The 18,806-nt window shown below is 37.6% G+C and overlaps 1 protein-coding gene across 4 annotated transcripts in view; it reads right to left on the bottom strand.

Annotated features, from left to right (window-relative positions):
* LOC133848372 (neuropilin and tolloid-like protein 2) overlaps window positions 1-18,806 on the bottom strand; it is a 67,096-nt gene that overhangs the window by 2,089 nt on the left and 46,201 nt on the right. The window contains exons 9-11 of one of the 4 annotated variants that reach the window (XR_009895258.1): window positions 9,027-9,109; window positions 6,020-6,319; window positions 2,420-3,687 (exon numbers count right to left, since the gene is read on the bottom strand). Coding sequence is in view for 3 of the 4 variants with exons in the window: in XM_062283910.1 (XP_062139894.1) it covers window positions 2,865-3,687; window positions 6,020-6,319; window positions 9,027-9,109 (1,206 nt within the window). In the remaining variant the exon portion in view is untranslated. Of the gene's footprint in view, window positions 1-2,136; window positions 3,688-6,019; window positions 6,320-9,026; window positions 9,110-14,338; window positions 14,363-18,806 lie in introns of those variants that run through there. The other 3 variants (XM_062283910.1, XM_062283911.1, XM_062283912.1) reach the window with 3 other exon arrangements.

Here is an 18,806-nt window from a genome sequence, read left to right as displayed (position 1 = left end):
AAGTATGTAAGTTGTAAGCATCTTCATCTTCTTCTTCGTCTTCTTGTGGTCATTGACTTTGACTTCGGTTTCGGTTTCGCTTTTGGTTTCGGTTTCGGTTTCGGTTTCAACTTGTGGCTGTCACTTTTTAATCATCCTTTAATCTTGCTAATGATTTGTGCTTCAAATTGCAAGACTGCATGACCCAGCGCATGTTATGAGTAATGAGTGATTTTTCTCACTACCTTCGCTTCACTTCACCTCATCCGCGCTAGTTCCTCCCCCTCTCCAACGTGTCTGTTGTGTCATCCCTCTTTCCTTTCCCTCTCTTATTGTTCATCATCATCATTGCTGCGCGCTGCTCATTCAATTCAATCAATCAAATTGCCTGGCGTTTTTAGCTTAGTACCGCACTCGTTTCCACAGCCACACATTCACATTCACATTCACATCCACAACCAGTTCCTCTTCCTCTTACCGTTGCCCCCTCTACACTATAGACTTCAGTTATCCAGCTTTGTTCCAACATTCATTTCCTATGTTTTTTTTCAGTCTGTTTCTTTTTTTTTGGCGTTGGAGTTCTTTCAATTTAATCGCATGTTTGAAAAGGGACTCATAGTGTTTTTTTATTAAAGTCTACCAAATGAAATATATATTGTTGACTATCGATAGTATCAGCGGGTGATTTAAGTGATTAATGTCTGCATAATATTAAAGAGTCATATGTTGAATTAAGAATATCAACTAAGCTCAGCTAGCTGAAATATTGATATTCAATAGGTAGAATAGTTGGAATATTAATGAATATAATATATTGTAATAACTACATCGTAGGGCTATCGATAGTAAGTTAAATGAATTCCAATATCGATAGACGATAAAAATGCTCTCACCTAATCGCAACAAATTCGGATAGAATTGAAATATAAAATTGTAATAACTACATCGCAAAACAATCGATAGCATGTCGATAGTAAATCAAATTAATATCAATAGACGATAAATATTCATTCATCTAATCGCAGCGAATTGAAATGAAAATATAATTGTTCGAATGATGAAATCGATAGTGAATTATATGAACTCCAATATCGATATACGATAAAAAAAACACTCTCTTCTTATGGCAACAGTATCGCAGCGAATTGAAATGTTGGAACGCCCACGCAGAGTGATTTTTCCGCCCTGATTGACACAGATATGTAGGTAAGAGAGAAAAGCCAGAACGCAACATCGAAAATCCAAAACGCAATACGGTGACCGTGCTAATTGTGAGCTGACAGCTTGTTGGCGTTTTTTTTTTTTTTGCACAGTGAAAAGTGAAATCAAAACGCCAGCAAATGGAAAGAAAATCTGACGGTGAAATGATATTTGAGTAACCAATGAATGAATTGCCAAAAAAAAGGGCTCAACAAACTGAAACTCAAAGTCAAGTCCAAGATGAGTCAAGTAAAATGAAGAGAAGGAGATGAATGCAATACACAAACAGATAATCAAAGTAAAATGTGAGATTTAAGTGGTGGGGTGGGGTGTAAAAGGATGAAGTAAATGGAAAACAATTTAATTAAATGATTAAAACATCTCGCAGCGTAACGAATGCAGGGCGAAAATCACTTAAAAAACTATTTTCACGCAAATTGCTTTGCTGGACGTTGCACGGTTTGGTTGCACGTGCCACGCGATGATGGATGGACTGAACAGAACTGAACTGAGCTGGACTGGATTGGACTCGACTTGGACTGAGTGAGCGGGCAAGCTGTCGGCACGTTTCGCATGCATGTAAATGAAGAAGTTACCCGCCACGAAGTGAAGTAACTGCAAGAAGGGTGTCGAGAGTGTAGATGGGGGAGAAGAGACTGGAGAGGAGACAGGAGAGAAGATAGGAGAGGAGACAGAGAAGGAGACGAGGGAAGAGCAGGTGTAGGAGTAGGAGAAGAAAGGTAGCAGAAAGAGTAGGAGCTGAGGAAGTGCTGGCGACGAGCAGGAATGCAAGGAGAGCAGCTGGTGGACAGGTGGAACAGCATATGTATGCTTGTGAGACAGGACAGCAGTAGATAACAGATAACAGATAGCAGACACCGTTTCACTTTCGTGGTCAACGGCAAAGAACGCGTTGCTGTCGCTTGCTGCTTGCTGCTTGTTGTCATCGTCGTCTCTCGTCTCTCGTCGACGTTGCGCATACGCCATGTTGCGTCTGCTTAGTGTCTACCTTGCTGACTTCATGTGCGTTGTGTAAGCAAGTGTATTATGTTGTAATCAGAGCGTGCGTGCGTGTGTGTATAAAAGTGTAGTTGTAATGTGAGTGTGTGAGTGCTTTAGTCTTGGCTTTAGTCTTGACATTTCGCAGACAGCTGAGCAACAATTGCAATTTACAAATAATTGAAAAATGTTGTTGATGCTTAAAGTTAAAGTGCTAGTGCAAAATAAGAGAAGCCGTTACCTGGCCTTAAAGTCGCCGCATAAAAACGTGCAAAACAAAACGCATAAAAAAGGAAAAAATGCATCTGTTCCGACTGCGACTGCGACTGCAACACTTTGTTCCGGCCGGAAAGCTGGCGTTTTGCTATTCGTATTCGTTTGCCTGATTGCGCCACGCCGTCTTCATGTCCCTGTCCCTGTCCATGTCCATGTCCATGTCTGTGTCTGTGTTCTTGTTCGTGTCCTGGCTCGTGCGCCTGTCTGCGTGAATGTCCGTGTCGTGTCAGCGGCGCCGTTGTGGCTGTGGTTAATATGCCAACCATTGTGATGCTGTCGTCGTCGTCGTCGTCATCGTTGTTGCTGTTGTTGGTCAATGTTGTTTTTGTTGTTGTTACTATTGCTGCTGCCGTTGCTGCTGCTGCTGCTGATGCTAGTGCTGCTGTTGATTGGCGGGCAATCCTTAAATGTCAATGGGACGTCATGATAATCACGTCTGGCGCTGAATTCCGTATGTCGATGAACACTTTGGATTCCTCGTTCTTCAGCTGCTTTCCACCACCACCGCCAGCATGCGGTCCAGCAGTGTTGCCTCCACCTCCGCCTCCGCCTCCGCCTGCTCCCGCCTTGCCCAAGGGCAGCATCGTTTGGCTTGGTGCTTTCTGGGCGTGCATCATGTGCGGCAATCGCGTTGCCACCGTCGGCGCTTGCTGCTGCTGCTGCTGCTGCTGTTGATGCTGATGCGCAGGATGTGCATGATGTGGCGTTCGTTGCTGCTGTTGTTGCTGCTGCTGCTGCTGCTGGTGCTGATGATGATGATGGCACATCTCCTGCGGCTTAACGGCGGATGCCACTATTAGACCATAATGCGAGCGATGACCACCTCCACCGCCACCGCCGCCTGCACCGCCAACACCGCTGTGCCGCTCCTCGAGCTCGAGGGATTCGTGTTGCGACGGCGCATGTTGCATGTTGTGCATTTGGCTGCGACGCGTCAGCGTGTTGAGCAGCTGCGCAGATGCCGACGATGGCGGCGGCGGCGTTGTAGCTGGCAGCGTTGGCGATATCGCAATCATGCCCATGCCCATCCCAGCACCAGCACCAGCTCCTCCTCCACCTCCTCCCATGCTCGGAGCCAGGCCCTGATCATAGCCAAATGTGCTGAAGAAGCGTGGCGGTGGCGGTGGCATCACAGCCACGCCCATTCCGCTGCCGCCGCCCAACGAAGATGAGCTGGACTTTTGTCTCATTAGCGTGGCAACGGCGCTGGGACTGTTGGCAAACAGCGATTCCCTGTTGGGTTCCAAAAGGTGCACACAGCGAGTGAAAGAAAGAGAGAGAGAGAGAGAGAGAGAAAAGAGAGAAGTGTTTGTAACGTTTCAATATTTGTCTTTCATACTCGTTAAGTAAACCCTGCAGAGTCTGCTCTGGCTTTGCTTTCCCCCTTCTTCTCCTTCTCCATTGCTGGCATATGGACTAAAACATGCAAGTAGCCTGAGATCTGCGCCAAGCAAAAACTGTGACTGAATAAAGCTTCAACTGTGAACTGCGAACCGTGAACTGCGAACTGTGAACTGCGAACTATGACTGTTATCTGTCATCTACTAGTTATTGCTGTTGCTCCCATTCAAGTCATTGCTGTTCCCACTTATTTATATGCTCGCTTGCTTCAGCTGTTCCTACTTATTATTACTTCATTGCAAGCTCGCTTTGTTGCTGCTGTTCCCACTTAACTGTGTGTTCGATTTACTACTACTTTTCCTACTCAACAAATAGCTTTCTTGCTGCAACTGTTCCCACTTCTCTCAATGCTTGCTTGCTTTAGCTGTTCCTACTTCTATCTATACTAGCTTCTTCTGTTATTCTCGTTTAACTACCAGCTCGCTATGTTGCTGCTGTTCCCATTTAACTGGATGTTTACTGTTCCCAATCAATTCAATACTTGCTTAGCTGTTGCTGTTACCAATCAATTGTATGCTTGTTCGGGGCAACTGTTCTCACTTTACTTTATGCTCGCTTGCTACTGCTGTTCCCAATTCTTTCTATCCTCGCTGCTGCTGCTGTTCTCAATTCACTAGAAGCTCGCTTTGTTGCTGCTGTTCCCACTTAACGGTGTGTTCGCTTAGTTGAAGTTATTTCCATTCAATTGTATATTTTTTTGGTGACTACTGTTCCTACATTGCAGAATGCCTGCTTGCAGCGACTGTTCCCAATTAAATATATGCTCACTTGCTGCTGTTCTTCTCATTCCACCTAATTGTGAGCCGTCTGAAGTTTGTTAAGGTTCTTAGCGATAATTTGTATGTCTATGTTTGAGTTACGAAATATAGTTATCAAATTAAGAATAACACCACTTTTTTATATCTTTGATTGTAAAATAACTAATGCTTAAAATGGAAATTGTTTCAAAATTTATTTCTTTTTATACACTTCAATTGTCCCCTGATTTATTACAGCTGATATTGTGTCCAATCAAATGATCTATTGTAACAAATTTCCTATAATTAACTTTAATAGTCATTTTTTCAATTGTATTGTACAAATGACGAAATTATAAATTTAATTCAGAGACTGAAAAATCATGGATTGTCAACTGCGACTTGCTTGATTACTGCTGTTGTTCTCTTTATATATAGGTTAAATTGTTGTTAACTTATTGGATGCTGTTCCTTGTCTATTTTGATGCAGCTGTTCCCGCTTATTTACTGCTGTTCCCTACCAGCAGTTACCTGCATGTTACAGCAGCTGTTCCCACTTAACTAGTTTACATCTGCTGTTCTACTTATGTAATACATTTGCGGTTGCTTATTGCAACTGTTCCCTTTAAAGTGTAAGCTGTGGCTTTGTTACATGATGCTGCACTGTTCCCACTGTTCTAAGTGTGCTCTGAAATTGTTTCCAACGATCTGACAGTTTAATAAAACTGTTACAACTGCAAATTGTGTCCGCTAACTTGAGCATTAAACTAATTAATTATCATTTCAAACCCACTGTTGTTGTAAAACTGATCAAAGAAATTCATAAACTCGACTTTTGCATTATTCACACTTGGTTATTCTTGGCTAGAGCATTTCTGGCAACTGTTCACTGTGGCCTCATGACTTATAAAATATTTATGCGGATCCCGAATTCGAAGTCATCTCTATTGTGCATGCATTGCGTCATGTTTTGTGATTGTGCCGCTTGTGTAGACAACTCTATGCTCCCATTCACGTGTCCCTCTTCCGTTCCCTTCCCTTCCCTCTGGCCATACCCTCTAGCAGACACTCTGACTCAGAGCTCTGTTTGTGTGTGTGTGTGTGTGAGAAGACGCATGCAAATACAAATATTTGCATCGATTTGTATTGTACAAGCAGCAGGCACTGTTTCCGGGTTACGTACTCAACTCCTGCTTCATTCCAATTCTGTTTCCCATTCCTGTTTTCCCCCCCTCTACCCCTTCTCGAACTCTACATTAGAAATCCTGTTTTGATGCTGGGAACACATTGTGTCATTGTTTCTGCTGTTTGCTGAGCGTTGACTTTGCAATTTGTTCGCGTCTAGTTTATTGCACATATGCCATGGATAATGACGATGATGACCAAGCCCCGGTTCCCTCCCTCCTCTTCTGACCACACACACTCACCTTGTTTGACAGCCCATATCACAGGCATTAACCGGCGCGGTCGCAATCGCCGCCTTTGTCATCATCTCGTGCGTTGCCGTCGTCGTTGACGAGGATTCACCATCATCACCACCGCCACCGCCACCGCCAACGCCACCGCACAGCGTCGTTTGGGTCATGTCGGGATGGCGACGCAGAATACTGTGCTCCTTCTCCTTGAAGTCCGCCTTGCTCGACTGCGTCGATATGGGAACAGCCTCGCGATAATAACGATTCGACACATCATCAAGAATTTGTAACGAGGTCTGCGAATGCTTTTGTCTGCAAATTGTCAACGAATTAAATGCCGAGCATTAAGTTGTTGCGCATTAAGCAATTAATTATTTATATGCGAGAGTATTTCGCAAACATATAACCATTAAATTGTCGGGGTGGAGTGGACGAGGAAAGTGATGAAGACATAGTTATACATAACAATGTTTATACTTGCTACATATAAGAAACATATATACTGTGAACATACATAATAATTCTCTCTTCAGTATTACTATCGAATTAAATCAAACTATGCTGTGTTTAAAAGCTTTAAATTTCGAATTTTATCTTTTATGTCTATTGTTAAATATACATTTATAATCAAGTTCAAATATACATTTGGAATACAAAAAAAAACACCAAAGTTTTCTAGCTATTTTACTTTTGCAAACGTAAATCCAGGTATAAATTAAGGTATGTTAAGGTATAATTCTTTCTTTTTATACCCGTTGCCCAAAGGGTAGAAGGGTATTATAACTTTGTGCCAACAGGAAATGTATGTAACAGGTAGAAGGAGGCATATCCGACCCTATAAAGTATATATATTCTTGATCAGCGTCAACAGCCGAGACGATCTAGCCATGTCCGTCTGTCCGTCCGTCCGTATGAACACCTAGATCTCAGAGACTATAAGAGATAGAGCTATAATTTTTTTTCGACATCATTTGTTATGTTTGCACGCAGATCAAGTTTGTTTCAAATTTTTGCCACGCCCACTTCCGCCCCCGCAAATCAAAAAAATCGAATAACAAGTGTAATTTGCGAATTTTGGTGTATACAATAATAACTATTTCCTGATTTGGTTGCGATCAGATAAAAATTTTGGAAGTTATTAAAGAAATACTTTTGTATGGGCAAAAACGCCTACTTACTAGGGGTCTGAGTTGCTTTGGCTGACAATCTGGTATATTGTGCCGTCTAAGGTATATTTTGAATGCAGTACTATATCGATATACCAAACATACCATTTGGTATATTTTTAGTATTTTTGCAGTATATTTGGTATATTTTGAGAATAATACCGCAAAATATATTGCTTTTATTTAAAATGGGTATCTAAAGCGGGTATCTCACAGTCGAGTACAATCGACTGTAGCTTTCTTACTTGTTTAAATTCGCCTTCTGCCTAAGGGTAGAATGGTATTATAACTTTGTGCCTGTTCGTATTAACACCGAGATTACAGAGGTAGGTTATAATTTTTTGTCGACAGCATTTGTTATGATTGCAATTTTGTTTAAAATTTTGCCACGCCTACTTCTGTCCTCGCAAATTGATAAAAATCGAAGAACAAGTGTAATCTTGAAGCTAGAGTCACGATTTTTTGTATATGATTTATGATCTCTGAAATCTTGCTTGCGATCAGACAAAAATTGTTGGAGTTATTTAAGAAATACTTTTTATAGGCGAAAAAGCCTCCTTACTACGGATTTTAGTTGCTTTGACTATATATTTGGTATATTTTACAGTCTATGGCATATTTTGAATGTAGTACGATATCATAATACCAAATGTAGCCTTCGGTATATTTTTGCGGTATACTAATTATATTATATTTATATTTTAAAGTAAATACTGCACTGTTTTGCTTTTATTCACAATGGGTAGCGGGTATTTCACAGTCGAGCACACTCGAATGTAGCTTTCTTACTTGTTTACTTTTTAATACATAATTCCACTATTTAAGGAGTAATTCTTTCTTATTTAAATTTTAATCCTGGATGATGGTCTGTCTGGTGATTCACTGCTCAACTCCGCAACTTATTCAACAGTCGAATGAAGTGTTAGTTGAGCAGTTTAATCGAGAGTTTTCTGCTGTTAGTTTAGTCTGTCAATGTATCAGTTAGTCTTTCAGTCAATAAGTCAGTCAATCAGGCAGGACGAACAAATTTATATATATAGATATATTAATATGTTAATAAAGGCAATTGTACTTGAACTGTAGTTTATTCTTTTGTTATTTATGTATATTTGTATATATATTTTTATTTGTTCATATTTATTGTTTAATAAGAAATAAGAAATGGTTTTCTTAAAGCAACTATATTTAGCATTAAGAACATTTATGATTATATAGAATATTTCTAATGATGTTTTCTAAGCTATGATTATAATATTGCAAATGCTGCACATTATATGTTTAATATTATATGATTTCTAAGCTAAGACTTGAATACTGCAATTTAATTTTTGAAGCGATTATTTTGTTTTAAGTAAGAATATTTTCAATGATGTATACTAAACTATGATTTTACTATTGTAATTTATATTTCGTTTAGCTATATGTATGTTTAATAATGATTGCTTAATGATTTTTGATAGTAATATATATTAATTTATTTTGTATATTTTTATATATTTGTAACTATGATTCTACTTTAGCAATTTATGTTGTATATTCTCTGATATGTAATACAATAATACCATAAACTGTGGAAAAGTGTTGCATCAATTAAAATTGCAACTGCAACATCAACTTGAAGTAAAGTTTAAGGGTTGACTTGCAAGTCAAGTGAGGTGGGAAGGGGTGGCAACCCTAATGCGATGGCTGGCGTTGCATAGCCGAATTTGATTTTGCCTTTCGTTGGCAATGAAGCGGACATAATGTGGCTTAATGAGTTTGCCTGATGGCAGGTAAGTGAAAGCGATGGAGGTGAAAGGAGAAAAGGGGAAAGGAGAAAGGAGAAAGGAGGCAGGGCAAAGGTGTGCACTTACCTTGATATGTTCTCACGCGAACGTGCCTTGGAGTTGCGTCCCATCTCGTCCAGTTTGCTCTCCTTGGACTCACGTATGTGCTCCTGCAATGACCGAAGAAGATGCCACGAGAAATGGCCACAGAAACGAAATAATGTGCATGAGAGACGAGAGTCAACGACGTTAACGTTATCAGTATATATAGTACATATATATGTATGTATGTATGTACATATGTGTATAGTGTGTATATCCAATATGTGTGTGCGTGTAATAAGCATAATAATAAATATTTTCAATTAATTTTGGCGGGTCTGGCGAGATGGCGATTGGCTGCGAGAGGGGGTTGGGGGAGGAAGAGCTGCGATCATGCAAATAAAGCCTTAATTTCAAGGGAGGGAAGGAATTTGGTGTGTGAGTGTGTGTGTGTTGCATTGTGTGTGCAACGTGGCGTATGCGTAATATTAATACTCAACACTCTCTCTCTCTCACTCTCCCGCTCTCTCTGTCATTCTCTCTCTCTCTCTCTCTGTGTCTCAGTGTCGATTGTCAGCTGGATTACGGGGTAGCAATTAAGTGCCGCGCCACCTGATTCTTCATCAGTGCCAAGGACGAAGCCAGGACGAAGCAGTCGAAGTCATTAATACGCCGATTGTTGTTGCACCTCTCAGAAAAACAGAAAGAGGCAAACTCGAGCACTCGCTGGCTGTGTTGCACTTGAGCGTGCATAAAAGGAAGCGTAAATACGCAAATAAACTACATAATAATGAAGCAAGCAAGCGAAGGCGATGCAAATGGACAGAGAAGGAGATCAAGGAGTGGGAAGAGGGCAGAGGGCAGAGGGCAGAGGACAGGAGAAAGAGGGCAGGTCAACTGCTGGTGGTTTGACCTTTCTCCCCGTGCTGGAATCTGAGCTTGTTTGCGGAGTCGACGTCGTCGTCGTCGTTGGGAGTGCTTGCCAAGATTGCCGCATTGTGGCCCTTAGTCGACGGCACCTCAAATTGCATTCATAATAAAATACAAGCCAAACATTTGCTGCACATTTTCTTTTTTTCTTTTTTCTTTACATTCATTTTTCTCTGTCTCTGTTTATTATGCATTTTATTCTCGTTTGAAGCTGCCTGCGGTTTCGATAACTACAACTACAACTAAAGCTACAACTATAAGTATTACATTATATAATATATGTATGTGTGTAAAAAAAAACGTTATATATAGTCGAATATATAGTATAATGAATACGCTCTTAGTTAATATGTCTGCCAATAATGCTGAATCGCAGTCAACTTTATATTCTTTGGTTTTACGCTTTGCCAATTTATAAATTTTCTGCTTTTGCTAGTCGCAATCGCTTAAAAGGTTTTTCGTTTTTCGCCATTCTCTATTTTTCTCTCTCTTTCGAGCCTTGCAAACTTTGAACTTAAGCAAACGAAACATCAAATTGATTGTCTAGCTTTAACAGATTGGGTTTTTTTTTATGTTTTGCTAAAATGTAATTTGAAATATGTTTCTGTGTCTGCAAGGACATTCGAAATGGCATTTAAACTTAACTACTTGTAGTTGGCAGCATATTTGTTGCTTCTAATGTTTAAACACTTTTAGTTTTACTTTATGAATTGTGACAAATTGTTATGCATAAACATATGTGTTTCACTTTCATTCAAGGCGACAAAAGTCTCTTAGTTTCTTTTGCGTTTTGTTGTTGTCGCTTCAAATGAAAATGTAAATAAAACTCGGGGATTAAAACGCGATTAATGCAAATTTATTTGCTGCATTGAATTCCTTGAGTATTTCAATTATTTAAACCATAAATTTATTGCTGTTATTTCTGGCAAATGCTGGAATGCAAACTCGACACCTGATGCTTGATGCTGTGCAAAACGTTTAGCATTCTTGAAATCTAAAATAGCTTAAAGCAAATACTTTTGATATCAACTGAAGTCCAAATAGTTTGGCAACTGGCAAACAATTAAATTTGCAGCTCGATATGAATATGCATAAATTCTTAATATGTTTAATTACTGTTCAATAAATTTTGTTAAATATTTCGGTATTTCAAGCTGAATTTCAATTATCAACTAACTACTTATAAATACATCAATTTCGCTGAATTGAAAATATGTTTCTTATTAGCTTTAGATTCAAATCGCGCTGGTCAATTTGTTGGGCTCGTCTGCTTTGCGTTCAATAGTATTTTCTGTTTTGCAGTGGGGCGCACACTGCGTATGCTTAACGGATTCACATAATTGTGTCGCATTCGGGAAAATGAGTGAATGATAAATGACGACAGGTAGAAGAGGACGAGGACGAGGACGAAGAGGAGGAAGCGATGCCAGAGATTTGCAGCAATAACAAGCAGCAGTTTTAATGAGGCATCAACTCGTATTACGCGCAGCGTGGACAAAGCTCGCTTGAGGACAGTGCGAGGGGGAGGAGGGTGGGAGAGGCAGGAAACAAATGGAAATGGGCTCAAAAGCCCAATGTGGTCAAATGGTTGTCTGTCTGAGCTGTGTGTGTCTGATCTTTTGTGCAACGTTTTGGACTTTTTAATGAGGCCACGCCCACATTCAATAAACGCATGAGAAATGTCATGAAAGGGGAGTGAAAGGGGAGTGGATTGAAGGCGGGGGATATCGTTTCGCATTAGATGATTTTATTGAAAAATTTCAGCGCCTTTCTAGCCTTCGGCATCGACTTGACCGTCAGCTGTGGCTGCTGGTGTCGAGGTGGCGGCGGTGGCGGTGGCAATGGCGGTGTTAGGTCCGGCAATATGGCGTCCACATCCGATGTTGTCGACGATGCTGCTGCCGATGAGCAGCCATCAATGCCTGTGGGCGTGCTGCATTGCAATGAGCTGCTGCAGTTCGAGTTGGAGTTGCTGTTGCCATGGTTGTTGTTGTTGTTGTGGTTGTTGTTGCTGGTCAGTGGCAGACAATGACCAGTGACTAGCACAAATTCATCATCCTCAGCGATGGTGGCGCTGTCGCTGTCACAGCTAAATCCAATGCCATCGTCGTACTCCTCCTCTTCCTCTACTTGCTCATCCTCAGCTTCCTCCTCAGCCTGTTCCTCCTCTTCGTCTAGCTCTTCTTCTTCTTCTGGCTGCTCCACATCTTGCCGCAGTTGCAGTTGCAGTTGTTGCTCCTCAGCCAATGGTTGCTGATAGGGACAAAGATTGTCGAGAGCATTGCTGCTAACGCAATCGTAATCGTAGTCACAATCGTAATCGCAATCGTAATCATCGCCCAATGGCAACACCTGCTGCTGCATGTCAAAGCTGTTGCTGTTGCTCTCGCTGTGCAACTGCATTTGACTGTTGTTGTTGCTGCTATCGATGCTGCTGCGCTGGCTGCAGCTGTTGCTGCTGTTGCTGTTGCTATTCGTATGCGTATGCGTATGGCTGCTGCCGTTACCGTTGCCGTTGCTGTTGTTGTTGTTGGCGAGAGCATGCTGCTGCTGTTGTTGCTCCTTGTGGCGAGTGTAGGTGAAATCGCACAAGAAATCATTCTGTAATCCCACGAATATGGCGCTCTTTGGAGCGTCCAAGACAAACGAATCAATGTGATAGACGCTATCACGTAGCGCTGGCACATCCTGTGGATAGAACATATAGAAAGAACAGAAGAACAGACAGAGAGAGAGAGAGAGAGAGAGAAGAGAAAGAAAGAAAGAGAGAGACAGTGTGTAGAGAGAATGGTGTGCGAGAGAGACGACACAGAGAATGTGTGTGTGTGTGTTTTGTGTGAGAGAATTTTGTGTGGTGATGTGATGTGAAAACAGACAACCAAAAAGATAGAGACAGACAGAGACAGAGAGGGAGAGAGAAATAGAGAGAGAGAGAGAGAGAGAGACAATAGACAACACAATCACAATGACAGCGACAGAGACAGAGAGAGAGAGACAAACTTGGTCTATGGCCAACAGTGCGTATGCGTATTTTTCAGACTGCCAAAAGGAAGTGAGCGGGAATTGAGCTGCTTTTGTGTGTTGGCAAAGAATCATGCATGACACGACTGGCAACCAGTTGCAATTACACACACACACACACATACACACACACAGTTGGAGAACTGATGCTGGTCACTGAAATTACAAACCATAACAAAACTAACAATTCAAGCAGGGCAAGCGGTCATGTCTTGCAACCGTCAAAAGCCAAACACACACACACACACACACACACACACACACATGTAGAGGACTCTTCTAATGTGCAAGGCAAACATACACAGAGGACGCTCGTAATGTGAAGCCAAACTACAAAAGTTTCACATCAAAATCGAGTAACAAAATAATATTGCAGTAAAAAACGAAATAAATAGTTATAATAATAAAAAGAAATTGTCATAATGCGACGCACTAAAAGCGAGAAAGAGATCGAGAGCGAGAGACCATAACAATAAAAAAAATAGTAGAGATAGACCGCAAGATGACAAGCGAAACGAGGCAAAACCATCAATAATAATTGAGAGAAGAAATCCAACATGGGAAATAAATATGTAAAATGCAACAATAAAACTCGTTCGCTTCTATTAATATTTATAATATAATATTGACTAAAAGGCAGCTTGAGCAAACGCAGCACAGACATTGGAAAGGATTTGTGTTTGCGTTGTATATGCATACACTGAACAAAATAACAAGAACATAAGTCTTCAAAATTGGGTTATAAAAATAAGCACAAATTCTTAAAACTTAGAGCATTAGCCTGAACATTTAAAATTCTCCAAATTAGAATAAAAATATTAAATTTAGGTTATAAAATTCTGTAGTCTATCGAAATTTCTATAAAGTTTTGTATCTAGCTTTTAGTCCTGATCAACTGATAGCTCATCAGTTTATTAATAAAATAGCTCAATTTAAAAGAATTAAAAAAAAAAAAACAATAAAAAATATAATGTAATATTTTGTGGATCTTATAATAAGATTTTTGGTTTTAAAACTATAAGATGTTTTCCTTATATTAATAAGAACTTAGGGACTTATATTAAATGTTCTTGAAATCAAGATGTGCTTTCTTTCTTTTTTTTTTTCTTTATTTATTGATATTTCCTTTTTCTGACTTTCTTCTTTCTGTCTTCTTTATTAATTCTTATATCATATTTTCCTTATTTCTTCCATTTTTCTTTCTACTTTCTTTCGTTATTTATCTGAATTTAATATTATTTTCAGTGTAAGTTAAATTGATTCACTTGGCAACTGCAACTCTTGCATGTGCTTCGTTTTACTCTTTGGCTGGTGGCAGGCATTCAAAAGGCATTTATAACTCAATAAGGGGCCAAGGTAATCTTCTTACTGCAGCCCAGCAGAGAGTTTACTTTCTGACTTGAGGCTAATCCAATTTTCAATTAAAATCGCTTTAAAAAAATGGGGCAATAAGAAATCAAATCAAATAACACAAGTAATAAGAATAGGTAATAAAATAAAAGTGTTTAAACGCAATTTGATTTAACCATAAATAGTTATGGAAAATGTTTGTAAGAAAATTATAAATAAATTGATTACGTTCTGAGAAATGAAAAAACCTGTAAGAAGTTATTTTGTTAACTTAACTTATTTTAAATAATAGCTCGTTATAAAGTGATGTTCCGTGTTAAGCGAAATCGAGTTTTTTATACGCAACTCCGTTAAATAAACGTTCGTCAAAATATTTTCATGACGGCATTTCGTTGCATAGTTCCCAGCACAAAATAAATAAAATAAAAAAACAAAAACAATCTGTTTTTCCGCACTGATATCGGCGAGGCAAAAACAAAAATTATATGATAAATTTTGAAACAATGAAGAGAAAGCGCGTGAGACATTTTCTCGTGAAGAGAAACTGCATTAATTAAAACTGTGGAATCAGAGTAATGAAATTTAAAGTCAATAAAAATTTGGAATAAAATTTTCTTGGGATATTGTCGCCATAGAAATAGGCAAAGAATGTGAGTAATAATTCAATTTATTTAATTTGGTTGTGTGGCCATGAATTTTTTGTTTTTTTTTTTGTTCGATTTCCCTGCCAAATTTAGCTACATAAATGCTGTCAAAAACAGTCACTCTGAAATTTGTGCAATTTGGGAAATATATAACTTTTTTTGCATGTCATTTATTTCGTTAAAAGCGAACTAATTAATAAATAAAATAAAATAACAAAACATACTAAATATCGATAATGAATACAAAACTCTTCGCTCAATATAAATACTTGAATTTGCTTAACTTTCAAATAAAATAATTGTGTAAATACGCACTAAATGCTTAAATCAAACTGTCATATTTGGCTATAAATAAATGATTGTAAATATAACGAATTCAATTGAATTTTCAACAAAATTGAACAAAATAATTTTTGTTTTTGCTTATTTGCTTCAATTTTCTCAATTTACATTCGGTTTGGCTTGGTTTTTTTTGGTTTTTTTTGTTTTATTGCTTTCAAATTCTGCCGAAAGGCATCAAAATTATTTTGTTGTAATTGTGCAGCAAAATGTTCACAAATAATACTTTTGCTGCCCTTCTGCTGTCTTTATTTTTTGTCATTTGTTTTTGTTTTTGTTATTCGTTTTTGTTTTTGATTTGCTTATTTGTACAACATTCTCAAAATTTTCTAGAGCACAGGTGGCAGCTGTAATTGAAGCCATTTGTTGTACAGTTTCGTCTGTCCAACTTGGATCTATTTATTATTTTGTTTCCTGCTGTGAGTTTTTTTTATTCTAATATTTGTCTCTTTATTGAGCAGTGTGCAAGTTTTATTTGCATTTGTTGGCCTTTTAAAATAAAGCACATATTTAAATTTTGAGGTGTAAGTTCTGTATTTTTTCTGCTCGAACTTTTATTTAAATTATTATAATTACTAAACAGTGCCTAAAGATTAACTCATCATGAAATATCTTACAATTAATTTAATAAATATAATGAACAGATCACAAACTAAATAATGAAATGTGTTTAAATGAGTTGGCATTTCAAATAAAGAAAATCATTAACTTCTGAATTATATTCGCTTCGATTTCATTCCATTCTTATTAAAATTATAATAATATTCTTTAGAATTTATAAAAGTTAATTTAATAAAAGAATAACATATAAAATAATGAGTTTCCTTTTGAGTGTGTGAATAAAGGTAATCTTATTATAAGAGTTCTTAACACAAATAATAATAAAATAATAATAACAATAATAAAATTAATAAATATAACGAATAGTACATAAAAATAAAGTGTTCAAATGAGTTAATTTCACAATTAAGCAAAAATTTGAATTATTTTTTATATTACATATGTATATATTCCTTAGGATTTCAATTCAATGTCATTTAAATTACTGCTATTTTTGACCAGTGACAATAAAGATTAAAGAATAATCAATTCAAGATAAACGCGCTTAAAATAAATAATTAATAAACTTACGATTAAATAATAAACTATATTTAAATGAGTTGCCTTTTAAAATAAAACTTAGGATGTAGCTTCTGTTTTAGAAATATAAACTTCTTATGACGTTGTCACTTAAATTATTTAAAGTGTAATAAATAGAATGCACAAATTAAGGATTATGAGAGAACAAGTATTCAAATGAGTTGCTCTTAAGCTATTTGAATGAATGCATAGAAGAGGGCAAAGATTAACAAGTATTTAGCATGCGATCAAGCTTAAATTTTCCTACGAATCAATCAATTCACTCTTCAGAATTGCCGGATTTCTTCTTGTTGAAATTTTCATATTTGTTTTGGGGGTGCATAAATTATTTGAGTTAAATTAATTGAAATGCAATTAATTGGATTTTTGGTTTTTGGCTTTGATTTCGCTAAGCTAAATTCCAATTATTGTCAATGCTGCCGCAGCGTTAATTGACCCAGCAGCAAATGCAAATACTTTTAGGTGCCTAACACACACACACACACACACACACACACAGTTGTAATTTATTTTTTATGCACATTTTAATTGGCCACAAAATTGCTGCGCAAAATTCATAAATATTTCGCACGTCTGGGGAATTTTTTGTTTAAGAGACTTTCACGCATTGCGTTTGATATTTAAATTTAATAACATCAATTTGGTTTGTATTTTTTGTTGTTTTTTGGTTTTTATTTTGCTGCCACAATTGAGTTAGAAATTGTGCACTTCATGCACAATTCACATACCCTACAGTGCTAGACAAAATTAATTGGACATGTTGTTGTAAAACTCTGATTAATAGATCCGAATAGTAAAATAAATTTTCGAAATCGAGAGTGTCGCGTAGTTGAGCAGTGTTTAAAAAGGCGACTTCATTAAATTGCACCAATACAGCAACTGTAAATTTATTTGTAAATCGTGACAAGTGCCTCGCAGTCGAGGACACTTTTAATTTTTTATGTTATTCTTTGGTGTTGGTTTCACAGTTCATCAGATACTTTTTGGCATAGATATTTCACAATTTTTGCGATAATGATTTATGTTTGTATTTGACTCTTAAAAATTTTGACTCTTCTTGATGACTTTATTAAATCGTTTTCTCTGCGTTTCCTTTTTTTTTATATATTTTATTTTATTATTCGTGTATGTGTGTTGGTTGAAATATATTTTATGAGGATGTAAAAGTTTTGGGATCATCGCATCACTGATTTTGCTTTGCATGCAAAAGTTTGGCGTTTGTTTAATTGGAATTTTTGGCACAGGTACGAATGCGAAGGCTGTTCAGAAGAGGAGAGGCAGGGGGGTAAAACGGAGACAGGGGGAAGTCTTTTTTGTGATGGTCTGTAGGTGCTTTGGCTTTGTGTTGCGGCAAAGGCTTGGGGGCATTTGAAAATTAACTTGGCATCAACTTTCTGCTCCTGTTAATCGCCAAAGTCAATTGAAGGCAACGAGAGCAACTCGTATTCGTATGTGCCACATTCGAGTGGCATGCAACCTATTGTGACAACAGCAAGAGTAGCTTAATTGGATTACACAAATTTCGATATTTTATTATACTAATATTTTCTATTGCAATTCTTTGATTTACTCGCATTGAATTCATCTAGTCTGATTGATATTCAGATTGAGGTCTTTCAATTGCATCAATCAAAAAAAGGGGAGCACACGCTGTGAGTACTTATGAATGAGTGAGTGCTACTCACTCATCATTGTTCACTTTTTTCCCCTGCTGGCAACAAAGTGTTGTCATAGTGCCAACCGATTGCGGGTAATAAAATCAGCACAAATATCAACAGAGAGCGAGAAAGAGAGAAAGCATCAAGGAGTCTTTTTCTATTGTGAACACTCGTTTATGTATGAATACGAATATGAATACTGCGAGTGTATTGTTATTCGAGTGCGCAATTGATGACAGCTGGCTGTACTTGATTGATATACTCGTAATATTAATCGCTTCAATCACAATAAGAATTGCTTTACTCGATACGTAAAATGCTTTTCTTATTAATAAGCTAATATATGCATATTATGGAGAGTATCGATATATGATGATATATATATGTATGTACGTTATATATTATGTAGAAATTTAAATAAAAAAGAAAAATATTGATTGATTGTGAGAAAGAGTTAATGTACATACTTTCAACAATCAGTTACAGTAATTAGAAGTTAAAAACATATATTTTGAATATTCTTATTGATGGATTGATTGATGTATGATTGATTAGTCAGCAGCAAATATCTGCAGAGAAATCTTCTTTATCATTTTAAGGCGCAACAAATGAATATTGAAATCTCGCATATATCGAAACAATGATTGATGGTGATTGATCAGAGAGTTATTGAGCGTAAACCATTAAATATCTGTCTAAATTCACTTATTGTAATTAAAAGTAAGATCTACAAACTATTGCAT

The sequence above is a fragment of the Drosophila sulfurigaster genome, chromosome X, assembly GCF_023558435.1.
Source record: "Drosophila sulfurigaster albostrigata strain 15112-1811.04 chromosome X, ASM2355843v2, whole genome shotgun sequence".
NCBI lineage: Eukaryota > Metazoa > Arthropoda > Insecta > Diptera > Drosophilidae > Drosophila > Drosophila sulfurigaster.
This window is presented reverse-complemented; position numbering and strand designations above follow the sequence as displayed.